At 41.9% G+C, this 22628-nt stretch overlaps 2 protein-coding genes across 6 annotated transcripts in view; one reads left to right on the top strand and one right to left on the bottom strand.

Moving 5' to 3' along the window:
* The window catches only part of PIGX (phosphatidylinositol glycan anchor biosynthesis class X), a 31056-nt gene extending 26724 nt beyond the window's left edge, over window positions 1-4332 (bottom strand). The window contains exons 1-2 of one of the 5 annotated variants that reach the window (XM_075861222.1): window positions 4240-4332; window positions 493-568 (exon numbers count right to left, since the gene is read on the bottom strand). In XM_075861222.1, coding sequence (XP_075717337.1) covers window positions 493-562 — 70 coding nt within the window. In that variant the 5' untranslated portion in view covers window positions 563-568; window positions 4240-4332. The other 4 variants (XM_075861223.1, XM_075861221.1, XM_075861224.1 and 1 more) reach the window with 4 other exon arrangements.
* Window positions 4333-4409: 77 nt separating this feature from the next.
* On the top strand, window positions 4410-21117 carry CEP19 (centrosomal protein 19). The gene is made up of 3 exons (XM_075861225.1): window positions 4410-4532; window positions 7496-7655; window positions 18321-21117. Exons 2-3 carry the CDS (start codon window positions 7520-7522, stop codon window positions 18680-18682), a joined length of 498 nt encoding a protein of 165 aa, XP_075717340.1. The 5' UTR covers window positions 4410-4532; window positions 7496-7519; the 3' UTR covers window positions 18683-21117.
* The last annotated feature ends 1511 nt before the right edge of the window (window positions 21118-22628 follow it).

Below are 22628 nucleotides of genomic sequence, written 5' to 3'. Positions count from 1 at the left end.
GTTTCTCATTGTGGTGCTGTTTGATCTCCATAGCCTGTGACTCAGGATACAGCAAAAGGTTTACATAACAAGAGCACTTCACAGGGGGCAAAGTGGCTGCAAAGCCCCAGAGCTGGAGCGAACATTTTGTCCTTTATTCTTTATATACTGTGGTTGGGTAGGAGTAGAGGGGGAGCGGAGGAGAGACATTTATTTAATTTAAAATGACTACTAAAGAGAATATTTATCAGAACTGCCCCATCACAAAGCTGCGCCGATTCTGAAAGTAGAAATTCCACTTTAGACGTTCATAAAGAGGTGAACTGTTCTAGGGCTATGTTTACACCACGGTTTTGCATCCTATTGAAAGGACCTTTTTTCTTTTTAATTCAAGCAAAAAAGTACTCTTAAAACAGCGTGCAACATTCTTCAACAGCTCAGAAAAAACAGCTGCCATTCAATGTCACACAAGCTCTATGGGAGTTGACCAATGTCTTTTACTGCCCACCTCACCTGTACTGAGCACTGAACAGAAGAAGAGAATCAGTATTAAGATTGTCTGAGTATCTGTTGATTTCCACATTTCAATCTGCAAAAAAAAACAAAAAACTTGTTCAATGAGAACTATATACATAAAGCACATTATATGTCACACTACAAGTAGCTTTGGCTGATATGGGGTGACACCAGACAGACCTCTTTATATCAGGATGTTTATAAATGCCCTAAAAGCACCACTGAATCTCCTCAAAATCGCTCCAATCAAGCGATTTGCGAGCATTTTTCTTTTCCCTCCATAAGTTCACACATAGCGGAAATATTGCACATTTTCCGCATTGGATTTCATTGCAGAAAAACCGCAGTGTGATGCAGTAGCAGTGGAGTAGATGAGATTTAAACAAATCTCATCCACACGCTGCGTAAAAAATCAGCCGAAAAACTGTTCATAAATTGACCTGCGGTGCGGTTTTTTAATCCGCAGCATGTAAATGTATGCTTCAGAATCGCTGCTCTTCTGTTGTGGGTTTTCCCTATTGAATTCAATGGGAGGTTAAACCTGCAACAAATAGCAAATGGGATTATTGCGGCGGAAAAGCTGTGATTTTCACCGCAATAATCCCAATTTAAAAAAAAAAAAAAATAATATTTTTTTTTATTTAAAATGAATATAAAGGTTTATATTTACCACCCGGGCGTTGTCATAGCGACACTTTCTTCTTTCACAGACTGCAGCGGTTATATGGTCTGTAGCATCATCCCAGGAGGCTAGACTGCGCTGACAACAGAGAGAAGCATCGCCATGAACCACTGATTTCTGAAGCAGACATTCCGCCTGAAAAACTGCACCAGAAGTTGGTGCGTTTTTTCCAGGTCGGATACGCTGTGGACTTGACATGGCGTATCCACCCTGTGTGAACATGGCCTAGTATGAAAATCGCTTGGAGGTGTTGCAAATCCGTTGTTAAGATTTGGATTACTCTGTTGAAATAAAGATTTACTACAATAAGCCTAAGGCTGGAGCTCCACGGTAACTATTTGTAGCTCGTTCTTCCATTGAGTGATAGTCCACAGTACACAACAGTGTATTAACTTGTGACTCCTTTGGACTACAGCTGGGTAGTTTAGATTGAAAAGTATGGAGCCCTACTGTAAAGTTAGTATTACACAGCCCGACGTGGGCCGTGTAAACGAGCGCCAATCAACGAGAGATCTCGTTGATCGGTGCTCGTTTGCTCATTTGACTAGGAGCTAGTATGAGGACGAGAGCTCGTTACTCTGATCGCTCGTCCCAGTACATTATTATCATGTCGCCAGCACGTCTCCCTGTTTACCCAGGGAGATGTGCTGCCGAGAACAATAAAAGTTTCTGCATTTGAAATTATGCAAACAGCTGATGATCGAGCGTTTGCTCGTTCATCGGCTGATCGTTGCCCTGTTTACACAGGACAATTATCGGGAACGAGCGCTCTGGGAAGTATTAAAAATTAAATAGTCATTTGACATGTTTTCCTATGTTGGCCGCCAGAGGGAGCACTTCCCAGAATTACAACAAGGTGAAATAGGCAAAGCAACCTGACTCACAGCTGCTGTAAATGTGGGAGGGAGACTCACCCCCCCTCCCATTTTTTGGCTACAGGCCTGGAAGAGGTGTCTTTAAATTGCTAAGCATTGTCCAGGTCCATTTTGGGAGTGATTTTACAAATGGCAGCTGGCAGCAGCTACAGAACACACCAAAAGGCTAAAGCTGGATTCACACGAGCGTGGGCGTTTTGCGCGAGCAAAAGGCACTTAACAGCTCCGTGTGTCATCCCCGTATGATGCGCGGCTGTGTGATTTTCGTGCAGCCGCCATCATTATGACACTGTTTGTATGTTTGTAAACAGAAAAGCACGTGGTGCTTTTGTTTTCATTCATACTTTTGACTGCTGTTGCGCGAATCACACGCGTCACACGGAAGTGCTTCCGTGTGCCGCGTGTGATTTTCACGCACCCATTGACTTCAATGGGTGTGTGATGCGCGAGAAACGCAGAAATATAGGACATGTCGTGAGTTTTACGGAGCGGACACACGCTGCGTAAAAATCACGGACTGTCTGCACAACCCCATAGACTAATATAGGTCTGTGTGAGGCGTGTGAAAATCACGTGCGTTGCACGGACGTATATCACGCTCGTGTAAATAAGCCCTAAGAATAATGAAAGTCAAGAGGGAAGACCCTGTCGTGAATGATTTTTCAGTTGACAGGTTCACGCATATTTGATGCGTTTTTTGGTGCATTTTACGCGCTGAAAAACGGTATAAAAAAAAACGCCTGATTAAGCTTTCTATTTACATAATAATAGATCATTTCAGATTTGAAAAATGGGCTCGGAGCCTTAAGGCCAAACTAGGCTGCGTCATTAAGGGGTTAACTGAACACCTCTTCTTGGAATAAAAACACTGCAGTGATCAGGTGACTGCCTCGGGTCTAACTGCTGCGTGTGGCCACTCTGTTACAAAAAATAAATGGGCAACCAGTGGGTGAGCCACTCTTTGCAGCACGTCTTCACTCTGGCTCTCTGACATCCATATGCCCTAATATTTTCCGCAATGTGTCTTTAATAAAAAATCCATATGGGTCAATGCACACGATGCGTATTCCGTGCGGTTTTGCCGAGTGTATTTGCGTGGGGCAAATCTGCAGCGCAATACAGTACCAGCATAGGCAATGAGATTCCAGGGAATTTCATGTACACGCTGCAGTATTTTCCTGCACGCAAATTGACCTGCGATGCGGATTTTCAAAACCGCAGCATGTCAATTTATCTTGCAATTCCGCTTGCGAATTCTATCTGCCTAGTTCTGGAGAAATACGCTGCAAAACCAGCAGAATGAAAACGCAGCGATTTCCGCAGCAAAATGTCAAAACAGCATTTAAAAACATCCCCTTTTTCTTGCGGTTTCCTGCAGTTTTGCTGCGTATTTTCCGCAGCAAAATATGCAACGTGTGCATGTAGCCTAAGAACATGCAGATTTTACAGCACAATTTGCCCTTCCAAATCAGGCCACATGCACTTTTCTCTCAAGGCGCTGAATGATTACCCGATAATTGACTTCTGCCACGGATACAGCAGGTTCTATTATAAAGATACTTAAAGGGGTATTCCTATCTTATGAAGTAATTTCTGTCTCAGGATCGGTGAGGGTCCGAGAGGTCAGACTCTGCTTCCCACCGATCATAAAGTGAAGGCATATCCTAGCAATATACTATACCATCACTTTATAAAATGGGCAATACCCCTTTATTATTTTATGGAAGTGTAACTTGGGCACCGTATGGCACGATTATTCGGACAGTAAGTCAGTTGATTTGTGGAGTCTCTGGCCTGTAACTTGAGCAGCACATGGTGATATCATGTGAGAACTGTATGACGGTAATATTTGATAACACAGGTAAAGTCTAAAACAGCAAAAATGCTCTACAATAAAAAACCAATGTTTTGCAGGTGGATGAGAGGCTTAAAGTCCTAATGATGGCGGCCATTTTGTTTCAGAATGTCGGAGGACACGGCAACATAATTGTATCACATTCATACAGTTTTATAAATGAACCTCGACTTATAGACTTGAGGAGAATAAATTACAACTTCTCCCTTTCTGGCTCAGTGTATGTCTGTAATAACCCGTAGCTGCCCGCTTAGGTGACGCTGCTGCTACCACTAGTAGTATCAGGTCTCCATATCCCATAGTTCTCACTAGACGGTGATTATATCGCCTACCAACGTCTTCCTCTCATCCTGCAGTTACTTCCGCGTTCCACGGGGGTCCTCTAAAGGACCCTGTATTGACGCACGTCAAAGTGCCTGCTCGAAATAAACATGGAATATTTCCCAATATTTAATTGTAAAGTAGTCCAGATGTAACGTTATTTCTTTTTCGCCAATAGGGGATCGTCATAGTTCTTATTTGCCATCGTTAGGCTTCCGTCAAGTACAGCAGGCAGCAAGGGCAGCCTCAAGTAGGGGGCTTTTTGGTTGGTTGCCGAGGTAACACCTTTCCTCTGTTACTCCAGGTGAGTGATCCAATGTTTCACGTTACATATATAAGTATAAATGGCTTCTGCTTATGTAGTGGGCTCGATAAATGATGGTTTTATGATTATTATAATAACAGTATTGTAGCAGTTTATTTGATAGAATGGTGTGAGACATTACTAACACAGTGCAGAACAATGACCTGCCTGCTATCTGTGGCTTGGTACTACAGCTCCCAGCATAGACCTGCAGGGAGTTATAGTTACAAAACAGAACCATAGGTAGCAAACTTGTTTTATAGAGGCGTTCACACCTATGACTTCTGCGGTGAGGTTTTCCGCTCATCCTGCTAATTATTCAATGTATTCCATTAGGTGAACTCACTGTATTCCCCCATAGAAGAATTGTTTTTAGTACTGACTGTAATATGGTGCGCAAATCAATACCCGTATTTTAGTGTAGGAGATTGCGTAGGGGTTTATCCTATTGTTTACGTTAAAAGAATATAAATAATGTATACCTTTTTTTATATATAATGGAAGTATACAATTTATAAAAGCGACGGTGAGGGATGCAGCCAGGTCTGGTTGCCTAGGAGCTCTGTAGGAGAGGGTTCCAGCGCCACATTGTTGCCAAGGCAACAGGACCACCAACTCTCCCTGGTACGTCTCCCGTAGTCACTTTTAAAAATCCTGACTGAAGACGCGGACGCATTTGTAGCTGGAGGTACACTTTAACATTTTGATTGATCGTTGAAAGGTCGAACTTGATGGACAGTGTCATTTTTAAACCTAAGTAACTACGTTACCGACGGAATTAGGCCTGATTTACACGAGCATGTGCGTTTTGTGCGCGCAAAAGGCACTTACAAGCTCCGTGTGTCATCAGCGTATGATGCGCGGCTGCGTGATTTTCGCGCAGCCGCCATCATTATGACACTCCGTTTGGATGTTTGTAAACAGAAAAGCACTTGGTGTTTTTCGGTTTACATTCAGAGTTTGCCAGCTGTTGCGCGAATCACGCAGTTCGCACGGAAGTTCTTCTGTGCGGCATGCGTGGTTTTCACGCACCCATTGACTTCAATGGGTGCGTGATGCGCGAACAGCGCACAAAGATAGGACATGTCGTGAGTTTTACGCAACGTACTCGCGCTGCGCAAAATTCACACACTGTCTGCACTGCCCCCATAGACTAATATAGGTGCGTACGACACGCGTGAAAAGCACGCGCGTATATTACGCTCGTGTAAATGATGCCTAAGGCTGCTCTCACCAGAAAAGCTTTCAGCGAATATGTCAAAGGCATCCATAGTCCTTTTGGCCTGCGTCAGGCTGGTGTATGTCGATATAACTTTTTTATGATGTACGGAATAGCGCAGTCTGCTTTACTATTCTATACAGAGGTATCTAATTAAAATTGTATACCGCACAGTATAGGTTTTTTTAACATTGGAGCCTATAGCTGACATGTCACTGTATGCCTTTACAGTAGTATCCATTGTAGGTATTCATTGGTAAATCCTCTGGCAGACACTACATACACAGTAAGAAAGCAGCTTTAAAGAGGCTCTGTCACCAGATTATAAGGCTGGGTTCACACGACCTATTTTCAGGCGTAAACGAGGCGTATTATGCCTCGTTTTACGCCTGAAAATACGGCTCCAATATGTCGGCAAACATCTGCCCATTCATTTGAATGGGTTTGCTGACGTACTGTGCCGACGACCTGTCATTTACGCGTCGTCGTTTGACAGCTGTCAAACGACGACGCGTAAAATGACTGCCTCGTCAAAGAAGTGCAGGACACTTCTTTGCAACGTAATTTGAGCCGTTCTTCATTGAATTCAATGAAGAACAGCTCAAATGATCGGCCGTCAAAGATGCCCCGCATAATACGAGGAGGAGCAATTACGACTGAAAAGTCGCAGCTGTTTTCTCCTGAAAACAGTCTGTAATTTCAGACGTAAAAGCCAGTTAGCGTGTGCACATACCCTAAGCGCCCTGTCTCCTACATAATCTGATCGGCGCTGTAATGTAGATAACAGCAGTGGTTTTTATTTTGAAAAACGATCATTTTTGAGCAAGTTATGAGCTAGTTTAGATTTATGCTAATTAGTTTCTCAATGGACAACTGGGTGTGTTTTTACTTTTTACCAAGTGGGTGTTGTACAGAGGAGTGTCTGACGCTGACCAATCAGTGACCAATCGGTGACCAATCAGCATCATACACTTCTCATTGTTCCAGCCCAGCATGATCCACAGCACAGTGTGATTGTGCAGTGAAAGAAGTAAACACGCCCAGTTTGAAATAAGAGAAAACACGCCCAGTTGTCTATTAGAAAGGCTCATTTGCATAGATAGAAAATTGCTCAGAATTTAGCCAAAAATGATCGTTTTTAAAAAAAACAAAAAACGTTACTGTTATCTACATTGCAGCGCCGATCACATGCAATAGGAGATAGGGATTTAATAATCTGGTGACAGAGCCTCTTTAAAGGTAACTAAACGTTCCCAAAAATTTTGATCGGTGGGGTTCTGAGCACTGAGACCCCCACCGATCGCTAAAACGAAGTTGCAGAAGCGCTCAGGTGAGCATTGAGCTGCTTCGTTTCTGATCGGCTTTTCTTGAAAAAGCAGAGCAGTTGGTGTACGGGCTCATAGACGTTCTATTGAGCCCGTACACCTATTACTCAGCTTTTTGAGAAAAGCCGATCAGAAACGAAGCCACTGTGAGAAGTTTTTTCAAAGTTTTGTTACTCTTTAAGTAGAAGCAGCAGCAATAGTAGTTGAACTGTGCTACTCCTTAACAGGATATTGGTATTGCAGTTCAACTCCATTGAAGTGAATGGGTCTGAGCTGCAATACCACTCACAACCTGTGGTCAGGTGTGGTTCTATTTTTGCAAGAAAGCAGTCATGTTTTTCTAAAGTTGTGCAATCTTTTTAAGAATTGATATTAGATTATGATAACATTTTATTGTCTGTTTGTTCATTAACTTAAAGGCGGTAATGTGGGTCTTATTCTGAATGGATGACATGAGTTACAAGGCTAAAAAATGTGGTGTTCGGTTTGAGCCGCCAGCCATTATCTTAGTATATGAGAAAACAGAAGGCAAATCAAGACAACGGATAATGCCCATCAGACACTTTTCCAAATTCTCAGGTAACGTACATAGAAAATATTATTTGTGCTTGAACTTAACCTAAAATAGTGTAGGACAGTACTAGAAATATAATGTCATTCTGTGCAATGGCGCTCCCTATATGTGCAGTAAAGTGGTTTCCTCAATTAGGACTCGTGTGCGATGGATCCTTGGTACAGCGCTCAAAGAATTCTATGGGCACACACTTCCGCAAGAAAAAAAATCATGGCATGCTCATCCACATGGAGGCACCACGCGGTCCGTAATGCGGGCCTGTAAGAGTGAGGGTATATTATCAAGGTTGAGAACATTCTCACCCAAACTTTATCAAACTACAAGCTATTCCCATAAATTGGAGATTCTCACTTTATTTAGAATATACTCACTGTATACCGTTTGACCACCACTTATATACTTAGCCTATATTAAAAATTTTTTTTACATCAAAGGAATTTTATTGAAGATTTTAAAATTCAAAACAGTAGAACATCTACATAAATCCCCCCCCCCCCCCCCCCCGCTCATGAGAAACTGCATATCAGCTCAGAATGTCCATCTTTTACTGGACCAGCTCAAAGAGAGTCCTCCATAAAACTTTTTGAGGACAGAATTCCGATAACATGAGTCACCTCATTCCCACAGATCGTACAATGCATATATATAGGAGGCATACATATATCAGTCCGAAAGTTATAGCATGGATCCAGGACGAAGCCTAGATGTACAGGTTCAGAGTTACACAAAAAGAAAGAAGAATCAGCGACTAGCAGCTCCCGCAACCCCACCAATGGGCATGACCAGCATCGGGAAAAGTCTATCTACCAGGAGAACGTATGGAGCCAGGCCCGGAGTGTCTAGCCAAGGAGACCACAGGTCTTCAAATTTTTTTGGACTACCCCTTTTCCCATATACATATTTCTCCATCCTTAGCACTGTGTTGACCCTTATTTTATATTCAAGCCTATATTAAATTTAGTAGCCTTTAACCCCTTAACGACATCCAACGTACTAGTACGTTGTTGTCGTTAAGGACATAACACAACGTACTGTTACGTTGTGTTGCTGATGCGGGGTGTCAGGTGTATATTACAGCTGACACCCTGGGGCAAGGCCAGGACCGGAGCTAGTCTCCGATCCGGCCGATTAACCCCTTAGATGCGGCCTTCAAAAGCGTGCGCTGCAGCAATGGTGTTTCCTAGCAGATCGGAACCCCGCAATGCCAATCGTGGGATTCAGATGGCTGTTCTGGCAGACTGGAGACCTAATAATAGCCTGCTGTCTGCAAAGTACGGAAGCCTGTTAGGTCCCGCCCGGAGGCAGGGCCTAAAAGGATTCCGGCCGCAAAGGAAATGTGGCGCAGGCTCAGGAGTTGATCCTGCGACATCAGCCGGTGGTGTCAGCTGTATGGTACAGCAGACACCGTGCTGTAATGGCAGGGAATGGAAGCGATCGCGGCATCTTAGTGGTTTGTAGCGATTGGAATCGACATGATATGATCCTGAGGATGCCAATCATTACTGTGGCAACAAGAGGCCTAACAATGGCCTCCTGGTCTGCCATATACGATAGCCTATTATGCCTTGTCCAGAGACGGGACCTAATAGACTTGCTATCCGTGAATGACTGACCGCTCTAATGCATTGCACTACGTGGGTAGTGAAATGCATTAGAGTAAGTGCGGATTTACAAGAGCGTGTGCATTTTGCGCGCGCAAAAAACGCTGCGTTTTGTGCTCGCAAAAGGTACTTGACAGCTCCGTGTGTCATGATCATATGGTGCGCGGCTGCGTGCTTTTCGCGCAGCCGCCATCATTATGACACTCTGTATGTTTGTAAACAGAAAAGCACGTGGTACTTTTCTGTTTACATTCATAGTCTTACTGCTGTTGCGCGAATCACGCGCGTCCCACGGAAGTGCTTCCGTGTAGTGCGCGTGATTTTCACGCACCCATTGACTTCAATGGGTGCGTGATGCGCGAAAAACGCTGAAATAGAGGACCTGTCGTGAGTTTTACGCAGCGGACTCACACTGCGCAAAAATCACTGACAGTCTGCACTGCCCCATAGACTAGCATTGGTCCGTGCGACACGCGTGAAAAGCACGCGCGTTGCACGGACGTATTACACGTTCGTGTAAATCCGCCCTAAAGATCAGAGGTACAGGCCCCCAAGTCCCCTAGTGGGACAAAAAAAAAAAGTTGAATAAAAGTTTCAAGTTAATAAAAACAAACAATGTATTTTTTCCCATAATAAGACTTTTATTATAAGAAAAAAAATGTAATTGTTAAAAAAAGCACACTTATTTGGTATTGCCGCATCCGTAACGACCCAAACTATAAAAGTCTATAATATTATTTTTCCCGCACGGTGAAAACAGCAAAAAAAATAAAATAAAAATCAATGCCAGAATCAGATTTTTTTTTTATCACCACCCCTCCCAAAACATGGAATAAAAAGTGATCAAAAAGTCGCATGTACCTCAAAATAGTACCAATAAAAACTACAACCCGTCCCGCAAAAAACAAACCCTAACACAGTTTTTTTTGACTGAAAAATAAAAAAAGTTATGGATCTCAGAATATGGTGATAAAAAAAGGGATTTTATTGTGCAAACACTGCAAAACATAAAAAACTATACACATTTGGTATGGCCATAATCGTATTGACTCGCAGAATAAAGTAAAATTGTTATTGTTATTTATAGGCGACGGTGAACACAACTTTGTCAGAATTCCTGGTTTTTGGTCACCTTGCTTGCCCAAAAAATTGAATAAAAACTGATCAAACAATTGTGTGCACCCCAAAATGGTACCAATGAAAGCTACAGATTGCCCCACAACAAATAAGCCCTCACACAGCTCCGGTGGAGGAAAAATAAAGAAGTTCTGGCTCTCAGAATATGGCGATGCAAAATGTGCAGAGCGTTCCAAAAGCGGATAAGATTGGACACCATTCACCAGTGCGACATCGGCCACATATCTGCAGATTATTATTTATTTACCGCATTATTATACCCTCTTATTATGCCCTGATGTACTCCGCACAGATTACATGTGCCCCGCATTATAAACTGAAATATCAGCAAAACCCCAAACAGAACAGCTACCAAGCAAAATCTGCGCTCCAAATGGCGCTCCCTCCCTTCTGAACCCTACTGTGTGCCTAAACACCATTTTACGTACACATATATGGCATCGCCATACCTAGGAGAACCCGCTTAACATTTAATGAGGTATTTGTCTTCGGTGGCACAAACTGGGCACAACATATTGTGCACTAAAATGGCATATCAGTGGAAAATTGCAATTTTCACTTTGCACCATCCCCTGCGCGTTCATTTCTAATAAATAAAACGCTTGTAGGATCAAAATGCTCACTACACCCCTTAAAATGCCTTGGGTGTAGATTCCAAAATAGGGGTCACAACTTGGGGGTTTGTTTTATATTTGACCTCAGAACCGCTACAATTGTGGGGCAATGCTGTGAAAATCACCAAAATAGACCTCAAATGCGCAGGGTGCTCTTGACTTCTGAGCCCGGTCATATGTCCAGGCAAATGATAAATGTCTTGCGGGGTGAAGTTTCCAAAATGGAGTCACTTCTTGGGGGCTTCGACTGTAATCTGGTACTTCAGGGGTTTTGCAAATGCAACATGGTGCCCAAAAACAAAGCCAGCAAAATCTGCATGTCAAATAGCGCCACTACCTTTCTGAGCCCTGCCGTGTGTCCAAACAGCAGTTTATGACCTGATATGGGGTATTGCCGTAAGCAGAAGAAAATTATTTTCAAATGTTGGGGTGCTTTTTCTCCTTTATTCCTTGTAAAAATTGAAAATGTCCATGTTTGGCAGAAAAAATTCAATTTTCAATTTCACAGCACTTTCACAACACTAAATTCAGGAAAAAGCCTGTAGGGTCAAAATGCTCACTATACACCTTGATAAATTCCCTTAGGGGTGTGGTTTCCAAAATGGGGTCACTTTTTGGGGGTTTCCACTGATTTGGTCCGGCAGGGGTTTTGCAAACGCGACATGGCACCCAAAAAACATTCTAGCAAAATCTGCTTGCCAAGTAGCGCTCCTGCCTTTCTGAGCCCTGCCATATATCCAAACAGCCGTTTATCACCACATATGGGGTATTGCTGGTACTCGGGAGAGATTGCTTTACAAATGTTGGGGTGCTTTTTCTCCTTTAACCCTTGTAGAAATGAAAAATGTCAACATTTTAGTGGAAAAAATTATGATATTAATTTTCACGGCCTAATTCCACAAAAAAAACTGGGGTCTAAATTCTCACTATACCCTTCTATAAATTCCTTGAGGGCTTTAGTTTCCCAAATGAGGTCACTTTTGGGGGGTTTCAACTGTTTTGGTCCCTCAGGGGCTGTGCAAATGCGACATGGCAACCGAAAACCATTCCAGCAAAACTTGAGCTTCGAAAGCCAAATGGCGCTCCTTCACTTTTGAGCCCTGCAGTGTCCAAACAGCAGTTTATTACCACATATGGGGTATTGCTGTAATCGGGAGATATTGCTTTTCAAATGTTGGGGTGCTTTTTCTCCCTTTTTCCTTGTAAAAATTGGAAATTTACACGTTTTATCAGAAAACAAAATGTAATTTTCAATTTCACAGCATAATTCCACTAAATTCAGCAAAAAAACAAAACTGTGGGGTCAAAATGCTAATTGCTAGTTGCTTTTCAAATGTTGGGGTGGTTTTTCTCCTTTATGCCTTGCAAATATTGAAGATTTCTACATTTTATTGAAAAGAAAATTCGATTTATTTCATTTTTACATCCTAATTCCACTAAATTCAGCAAAAAAACCTGTGGGGTTAAAAGGCTCACTAAACCCCTTGATAAATTCCTTGAGGGTGTAGTTTGCCAAATGGTGTCTTTTTTTGGGGGGGGGGGGGTTCAACTGTGTTGGCCCCACAAGACCGCTCCAAACCTGACATGGTGCCTAAAATATATTATAATACAAAGGAGGCCCAAAATCCTCTAGGTCCTTTTGCTTCTGAGGCCTGTGTTTCAGTCAATTAGCACACTAGGGCCACATGTGGGATATTTCTAAAAACTGCAGAATCTGGGCAATACACATGGAGTTGCGTTTCTCTGGTAAAACCTTCTGTGTTACAGAAAAAAAACATGAATTAAAACAAATTTTCTGCAAAAAAAAAATTATTTGTAAATTACACCTCCAGATTGCTTTAATTCCTGTGAAACACCAAAAGGGTTAAGAAACTTCCTAAATGCTGTTACGAATACTTTGAGGGGTGCAGTTTTAAAATGGGGTGTTTATAGGGGGTTCTATATAATATATAAGGCCCTCAAAGCCAATTCAGAACTGAACTGGTCCCTGAAAAAATAGCCTTTTGAAAATTTTCTTGAAAATGTGAGAAATTGCTTCTAAATTAATAAGCCTTGTAATGTCCAAGAAAAATAAAAGAATGTTCAAAAACCAATGCCAACATAAAGTAGACATATGGGAAATGTTAACTAGTAACTATTTTGTGTGGTATTACTATCTGTTTTACAAGTAGATATGTTTAAATTTCGAAAAATGCTAATTTTTGCAAAATTTCTCAAAATTTTGGTATTTTTCACAAATAAACACTGAATGTATCAACCAAATTTTACCACTAACTTAAAGTACAATGTGTCACGAGAAAACAGTCTCAGAATCGCTTGAATAAATAATAGAATTCCAGAGTTATTATCACATAAAGTGACACGTCAGATTTGAAAAAAATGGCCTGGTCCATTAGGCGAAAACAGGCTGTGTCCTTAAGGGGTTAAATGTTATTTATAAAAAAATTATTGGAATAGGACAGTAGTGTTACCTATCAAACATTTGCTTTCATTACATTCGCTCTCCTCCAAAAGGAAAAAAACGTCCGAAAATAGGCCGTTTGAACATACCCTTAGCTGTTAGAATATCTATGCACAACTGTTATACCTAGTGTCGGCCTGAAGGGGGCAGTGCATGACTGATGCTCTTTTTGATCTTTTTGAATCCCTGAGTTACACCACGCTCCCTCAGGCCATGTACTAGACATAATACAGTGAATCAGTTTTAAAAAAGTTCTAATTATGGCTTAGCCACAGCCACATTCCCTGGGATCCCCACATATCAGGAGAATGGGGGTCCCCTGACCTCCTGTCCGGCACCCCAGAGAGGATGAGAGGAATTAGACAGATGACATGCATCTCTCTCCATTGTAGATTCTGGAAGTTCCAGTAAACTACAATGGCACGGTATCCTCCTCCCAATAGGTGGGAGTCCCAGAAGTTGAACCTTCACCTATCAGACATATACTGTCCATATGTCATAGATGTCTTAAGGGAATTTACCCTTAAACCTCTTAACAACAAGTGATGGATATATCCGCAGGTGGTTGATCCCGCCAGGCAACTGAAATATCCATCACTGATATCTCGTGGATACTGGCCAGTGTCCCTACTGTCCAGAACTATCCCGGTAGTTTAAACCCTTCGGCTATCGATTGCAGCATCTAAGGTGTTTGACTGAGAGATGGAGCTCTCTTTTTTTCGTCCCGTGACACGATCGATTGGTGCCGAAGGGTTACAAAGGCAGCTGGGTGGCTAACAAAGCCCCCCACCCCTATTTGCCATAGGCCTAATAGATTGCCTGTCAGTGATACACAGTGAGGACTTAAAAAAAAAGTCAAATTAAGATGAAGAAACCCTTTTTTCATTCAAATTATGACATTAAATATTTTAAAGTTTAAAAATACTAAACAATAAAAAATAGACTTAAGTTATTGCTTCAGTCTTAACAACCCGTAGAATACAGATAACATAATATTTATACCGCATAATGCATGGCGTGGGAAAAAAAAACTCTGGAAAAACAACAGCAAATTCGGGATCGTTTTTCATTCTCCCCCCAAAATTTTTTTGATAAAAGCTAATCAATAAATTCTATGTACCCCAAAATGATGGAAATAAAAATGTCAACGGGGCTTGTAATACAGTGACACAAAAATAATTTCTTTGACATAAAATGTTTTTATTGTGCAAAAGTCCTAAATTAAAAGAGAAAACCCTGATATATTTGGTATCACCACAATCATAATGACCCGTAGAATAAAGTATCGCAAAAGAAAAACTGATGGAATTATTTTTTCATTCCCTCCACAAAAAAGTAAATAAAAGTTAATTAACAAACTATATGTACCCCAAAATGGTGGCAACAAAAACGACAACTTATCCTGCAAGAAAAAAAAAAGCTCTCACGCAGATACATAAACAGGAAAATAAAAAGTTATAGTTCTTGGAGTGCAGCAATAAAAATTAAATTGAACAAAAATAACTCAGTCCTGATAGGCCAAAATAGGCAGGTCCCTAAATTTAAGTTTTATTGTGGGCCTCGGGAGTAGTGTAATCTGGCAATGTTGCCCTCAGTCCAGAAAACGTTGTGCACCCATGCTCTAGTGCCACTCTGTAAGTGAATTTATCTACCTGTGGGTGGCACTAGAGACAGTTTTTGTTTCCTTTTGGACTACCTAAATATGGCGCTGGGGACAGTTTTTTTATTTTGATCTACCTATAGGCAGTGGCACATTAAGTAGACCATAGGCCCCGGGCTGTTACCCAAACTTGGGCCCCGCTTCTCCACCGCCGCCTTGCCGAGACGTAACTATTGCTAACACTACCTTTTTGCGCAAGCATTAACAAATGGGTGTTACGATTCCCCTTTCACAGATCTGTGTCCCTACATACTGACAGTATCACACTGTGCAGGGACATCCTCCTGACAAGGGGATTGGTAACACCAATTTTTCTATCAGTCCTGGACTGCACAAAGACGTTCTGTGGAATACAAGGATTTCCTATAATAAACATGTCAGGAGAGGGGACGGATTCTCTACAAATCCAGTGACTCACAGGTGACATGCTAGTAGTTTTTTTTCCTCTTTTCTTCTCCATCCGGTCCAGAGCTCATGACGACTTCTCCCGGCCATGACCCATTTCTGCAGCCCCTAAATATAATATCACCATGAACTGCGCTCCTGAATATAATTGTGTCACACACTGTAAAGTAAAGCACCCCATGCACAAAGGCCCTTGTAGATAGCTCCAACCCCCCATGTAGATAGCGCCACACACACACCCCCCTGTAGATAGCGCCACACACACACTCACACACTTGTAGATAGCGCCACACACACAACCCCCTGTAGATAGCGCCACACACACACACACACACACACCCCTGTAGATGGCGCCACACACAGCCCCCCTATAGATAGCATCACATAGCCCCCTATAGATAGAGCTACACAGCACTCCCCCCTTGTATATAGTGTCACACAGCGCTCCCTTATATATAGTGCCACACAGCGCTCCCCCCTTGTATATAGTGCTACACTGCAGCCCTGGGATGACATTTTATCCCATATGACTGCTGCAGTCTGTGATTGGCCTGTGATTGGCTGCATCGGTCACATGGGGTGAAACATCATCCCAGGAAGCCGGCCCGGACGAAGAAACAGAATTCTGGGCAAGTATAAGATTTTTATTTTTTCTAAATTGCGTTTTTACATAACATCTGTTATTTGTTTGCGGGTTTTACCTCCCCATTGAATTAAATGGGGAAAAACCGAAACAAATAAGCAGCGTTTACGCAAATACAATTGACATGCTGCGGAATAAAAAAAAAACATTGCAGGTCAATTTCTGAGATTTTTTTCTCACTTATCATTTACGCAGCGTGTGATGAGAATTGTTCACATCTAATCTACTCTGCTGCTACTATATTAAGGCTTGTCCACACTTAACGGAATTGCTGCGTATTTTCCGCCCGGAAAATACGCAGAATACAGTAGCAGCAAAGTGAGTGAGATTTAACAAATCTTATCCAGACGCTGCATAAAACTTCCAACCAGAAATGTTGTCCTTTAGTGCGTGTTTCTCGTGCCGCGGCATGTCAATTCCTGCTGCGGATAGTGGACTGAATTGCTGCGTTTTTCAGAGGAGACGTCATCATCCCGCAACACTGTGAAAAACGCAGCAAAATACGCACCTATTTCTGCAGCGGAATTGCTGTACAAATATATATATATACACACACGTACTAATATATATATATATATATATATATATATATACAAACACTATATATATATATATATATATATATATATACATACACTATGTATACACACATACATACACTATATATATATATATATATATATATATATATATACATACACATACATACATACACACACACATATATATATATATACATACATACATACATACATATATACATACACATATATATATACATACGCACACTATATATACACACAAACACTATATATCTACATACACGCTATATATGCATACTATATATATATATATATATATATATATATATACATACACTATATATACGTACATACACACATTGTAAAGGATCTGCCAGACACAGCTTCTGTGTCAACGCTCATAGGTAATCAGTCTGCACCTGCTTCTATGTCTGTGAGACTGACTCCCATCTTCCACCACTCAGGATGGCAGGCTTAGGAGTGGGAGAGCCTATCACAGCCTGGCCAGACGGAGCTAGCTCCCGCCCTCTGTCTATTTATACCTGCCTTTCCTGTTCCTCCTTTGCTTGTGATTCTTCTCTGATGGTTTCCTGGCCCTGCTGCAGCTTCTTGAACTACTGACCCTCTGCTTGTTATTGACCTTGGCTTTACTGACCACTCTTCTGCTCTGCGTTTTGTACCTCGCTCATCTCCTGGTGTGACTCGGCTCGTTCACCTCGCTTGTTGCTCACGGTGTTCCCGTGGGCAACTTCCCCATTTCCCCGGCTTCTTTGCTCCCTTGTCTGTTTGTCTGTCGTGCACCTATTGAGTGTAGGGACCGTCGCCCAGTTGTACCCTGTCGCCTAGGGCGGGTCGTTGCAAGTAGGCAGGGACTGAGTGGCGGGTAGATTAGGGCTCACCTGTCTGTCTCCCTACCCCATCATTACACACACACTATATATACATACATACACACACACACACTATATATACATACATACATACACATATACACATCACAGACACACATGAATATGCACATTATACACATATAAAGTGCACGCTGTAAGCACACATGCACTTACCTTTTATGTAGGAAATTTGTGAAGGCCGTTCAGCACCTTGATGACCCGATAGAGTGCCGCAGACAGTCTCCCCTCCCCCTCCCTCACGTCCCGACTGGTAACAGCAGCAGCAGGAGGAGGAGTGTGTAGAGCCGAGTAGGGGGGCTGGAGGGGGAGCTTCTAAAACAGCACAGGGAGATGTAAGATCGCAGCACAGACCACGGCTGCGAATAACTGGGAGTTGACAGAAGCTCACCCTGCCTCATGGCAGGTGCGGCCCTGGCACCGGGGCCCCCTCCGGTGCTAGCGACGCCACTGGGCATGAGGGGACCAGCGCGGTTCGGGTGGCCACCCAAACGGCCCTAATAATGATCCGCCACTGCCTATAGATAGCAGTGAAGTGACCGTTCCCCTTGGAGCAGATCTATTTGCAGTATTAATATGTTCTACATACACAGATGAAGGAGAAAGTGATTGAAAATATGCATATCACACGGCTTTATCCTGGTAATTTTTGGAATATTCTGAGTTGCTGAATGTGTTCTTGATTTGCTGTATCTGTAGATTGCGGCCGAGCAGCTGAGCAACTTAAGAACAATCCTCGTCACCGGCAGTACTTGGAAGGGGTGGCCCTGAAGCAGTTGGAAAGATTATATAAGTTACTTAAGGCACATCTAAAAGGTGAGAGTCTAGAAGTTAGCCTCGATAGTATCCGGAAGGAGGAAACTCTTGATCCAGATGAAGACCTGAACAAATTGGATGACAAGGAACTTGCCAAAAGGAAGAGCATCATGGATGAACTTTTTGAAAAAAACAGAAAGAAAAAAGATGACCCAGACTTTGAATACAATGTGGAGGTGGAGTTTCCTCAGGAGGGGGTTGTAGAAAGCTGTGGTTGGGATGAGGAATCTGAGGGTTGTTTCTGACCACAGTTAATAACACTATGGACTGATATGTGAAAAGACACCTAAATTTTTTGCATTTAGAACGATTTTAATTCTTAAAAGGTATGTCCACCTTTTGATCCCCATACATTGCATCACTCACTTCTCTTGTACTGATCCTGAGTCACAACCTGTATTAATACAGAGCTGTTTTCACAATTCTCTAGTCTTCAGAGTTGAAATCTTTCAGCATTCCTTGCGGCTTTGGTGTCTGCACATAGCTTCGGGTCCTAAGCTCGTTGATCGGCGCTCGTTTTCTCCTTTCACATGGAGCTATTATCAATAATGTATGGGAACAAGCGCTCCGTACTTTGATCGCACTACCCCATGCATTTCCATCATGTTGGCAGCGCATCTCCCTGCTTACACAGAGAGATGTGCTGCTGGCAACGATATTTTAGGCTGCGTAATCGATACAATCAGCCAATGATGGAGCGTTTGCTCGTTCATTAGCTGATTGTCCTGTTTACAGGGCAACTATCGGGAACAAGCGTTTTGTGAACGCTCGTTTGCCCGATAGTTGGCGACTGTAAAAGGCCCCTCACTCTGGTGATTTACATTCTGGGAAGTGTAGTCTACACCATTGCTCAGTAATCTGATCAAAAACTAAATATTTGCAATATATTCAATAGCAACTGACAGAATTGGGAACAAAACTCTGGGTCTCAAAGAGAACCTCTCTTCTCTCCTGACATGTCAATTTGAGAAAATGCTTGTATTCCCCATGAAATAACAATTCAGGAACATATTCTTAGAATTTTGCATTGTGCCATTCCCCTGTTATGCCTCCTAGAAATGCATGAATATATTGACAACTGGGTGTTACCGTTCCCTTTGTCAAAGAGGCGTGTCCCTACACAGTCTTACTCTATCAACACTGATTGGACAGGTAAATTCTATATAGGGATACACACCCAACTGGTAACACCCAGCTGTCAATTTATTCATAAATGTATAGGAGGAATAACAGAGGAACAGCACAAAGACGTTTTAAGAAGATAAACTCCAGAATTGGTATAATAGGTATAATCTACTAAAACAGACATATCAGGTCCTCAATATTAATACAGGCTGGAACTCAGGACCACTAAGTCATGCAATGTATGTACCGTGGCACTCGACATTTTACGTAGAATGTACTGTATCTTTATATAAACTGTAAAATTGTGTTAAGGATGGATATATCCTTACACAGGATTTTTAAAAAAATCTATTTATCGATATGAGACTGCGAAGCAACTTGACTATAATGTCATAGACGTGATTACCAGAATTAACGGATAGATTGTCTACCTCATGGCAGTTACTGCACTATAAAAGCCATATGTCAAGCAAACCTTGGGCAGTCCACATGGGCTTCCTTTACTTTGGTTTAGCTGTAGTTTTTGCTGCGCTCATTTTCTGTCATTTTTACAAAAACACTGCAGCAGAAAAAGCTGTCAAAACCGCAGAAAACAGTTACGCATTTTAAGTCTTAGGCCTGGCTTACACGAGCGTGTGCGTTTTGCGCACGCAAAAAACGTGGCATTTTGCGTGCGCAAAAGGCACTTAACAGCTGCGTGTGTCATCAGCGTATGATACGCGGCTGCGAGATTTTCGCGCAGCCGCCATCATTATGACACTCCGTTTGGATGTTTGTAAACAGAAAAGCACGTGGTGCTTTTCTGTTTACATTCAGAGTTTGACAGCTGTTGCGCGAATCACGCTGTTTGCACGGAAGTGCTTCCATGTGATCTGCGTGATTTTCACGCACCCATTGACTTCAATGGGTGCGTGATGCGCGAACAGCGCACAAATATAGGACATGTCGTGAGTTTTTTTCAGCGGACTCACGCTGAGCAAAACTCACGGACTGTCTGCATGCCCCCATAGACTTACATAAGTCTGTACGACACGCGTGAAAAGCTCGCGCGTTGCACGGACGTATATCACGCTCGTGTAAACGAGGCCTTAAAGAGTGTCTGTCACCAAAATGTTGACTTTCTTTGGACCAGTCATTATAGAATCATGTGATACATTCATTATGTTCTATGTGACTGTTATATTCTTCCAGTAACGTTCACTGATTATCCTGAATTTTACCTATGTACCTCTGGATGCTGAGGAATATTCATGAGTGGTTCTGCCCTTGTTCCGCCCTATTGGAATACAGGATTAAGCAGCTAATTGGTTGATCGTGTGACACTCTGGTGAATCTGATTGGTCCTCACTGCAGCTCTAGCCTTTAGACTTTTTCAGACAAAAGCTGACCCTTAGACTCATTCAGGGAAAGTTACTGAAAAATGGCACATAGAGACACTAAAAAAAGTGAACAGTATAAATTACCCGAATGTCCAAAAGGGAATAAATCATAAACTAATACTGACTAAACCTCAAACATTGGTGACAGATACACGTTAAAGAGGCTCTGTCACCAGATTCTCAAATCCCTATCTCCTATTGCATGTGATCGGCGCTGCAATGTAGATAACAGTAAAGTTTTGTTTTTTTTAAAAAAACTTTCATTTTTGGCCAAGTTATGAGCTATTTTATATATATATATGCAAATGAGCTTTGAAATGGACAACTGGGCATTTTTTTTTCGTTATGTCCAACTGGGCGTGTATTGTGTTTTTAACTGGGCGTGTTTACGTGTATGACGCTGACCAATCAGTGACCAGTCAGCATCATACACTCATCTCCATTGATTTACACAGCAGCGATGTGCAGCCACATAAACAGAGATTAACGTTAATCAAGTGTCCTGATAATGAATACACATGACCATCCAGCCTGGACGTCATGTGTATTCAGAATCCTGACACTTCTGACTCTTTTCTGTGAGATTTTTAGCAAGGGAAACGAAATCTCGCGAGATTACGGAGGTAAACGAGATTTCGTTTCACTTGCTGGAAATCTCACAGAAAAGATTCAGAAGTGTCAGGATTCTGAATACACATGACGTCCAGGCTGGATTTCATGTGTATTCATTATCAGGACACTTGATTAACATTAATCTCTGTTTATGTGGCTGCACATCGCTGCTGTGTAAATGAATGGAGATGAGTGTATGATGCTGACTGGTCACTGATTGGTCAGCGTCATACACGTAAACACGCCCAGTTAAAAACACAATACACGCCCAGTTGGACATAACGAAAAAAAAAACGCCCAATTGTCCATTTCAAACCTGATTTGCATATATATAAAATTGCTCATAACTTGGCCAAAAATGAACGTTTTAAAAAAACAAAAACGTTACTGTAATCTACATTGCAGCGCCGATCACATGCAATAGGAGATAGGGATTTGAGAATCTGGTGACAGAGCCTCTTTAAACTCTTTTCTTTATTAAGGTGATGGAACCTTATCATAGCCAATCCCCTCATTATCATCGTTGAGTAATAGTATGGTCTTTCTGAGCACTGGCTGCTCATCATGATCATGAGAATGGGGGTGCCAAGCCCCATGTTCCTCCTCAATGCCCGACCACAGCAAGGAGGACATTAAATGGAGCCGGGATCTAGCTGTGTATAGGTGGTATTTGTCGATTCTGATACAACCACTTTAATTATTGTATAATGAAATGTTCTGCCATTTTCTAATATGCTTTGTGTTTTAACTCAACCTTTTCAAGATCTCTGTTTGGTCTCAGTGAATGGAAGCATTGTTGAAAAGGAAAATCCACTAAAATACAGCAGAGGTCTTGAAATCCATGAGAAATTGATACAGAAAGTATATTAGAACATTGTATAACTTTTCATAATACAAAGAATAGCATTTATTTGATGAAACCAGAAGCCCCTTTACGTTTCAAAATAATTTCTTCTTTATTTCCTGAGGCATAACTTTGATATCAGAGAAAGCCCCCCCTGTACAATAACATATATATTTAACTTATTTCATTCTTATAGATCATGTCTGTAGTGTAATAGTGGATATCACAGAA

The sequence above is a fragment of the Rhinoderma darwinii genome, chromosome 4 (genome assembly GCF_050947455.1).
Source record: "Rhinoderma darwinii isolate aRhiDar2 chromosome 4, aRhiDar2.hap1, whole genome shotgun sequence".
NCBI classification, from domain to species: domain Eukaryota; kingdom Metazoa; phylum Chordata; class Amphibia; order Anura; family Rhinodermatidae; genus Rhinoderma; species Rhinoderma darwinii.
Note: the sequence above shows the minus strand (reverse complement) of the source record. Positions and strands in the feature narration are given on the sequence as shown.

Excerpts from the sequence above, each read along its gene's own strand:
- CEP19 (XM_075861225.1), top strand. The coding sequence starts at position 7,520 with ATGGATGACATGAGTTACAAGGCTAAAAAATGTGGTGTTCGGTTTGAG. Across the intron at positions 7,656-18,320 it reads ACACTTTTCCAAATTCTCAG|ATTGCGGCCGAGCAGCTGAG; the intron begins GTAACGTACATA and ends CTGTATCTGTAG.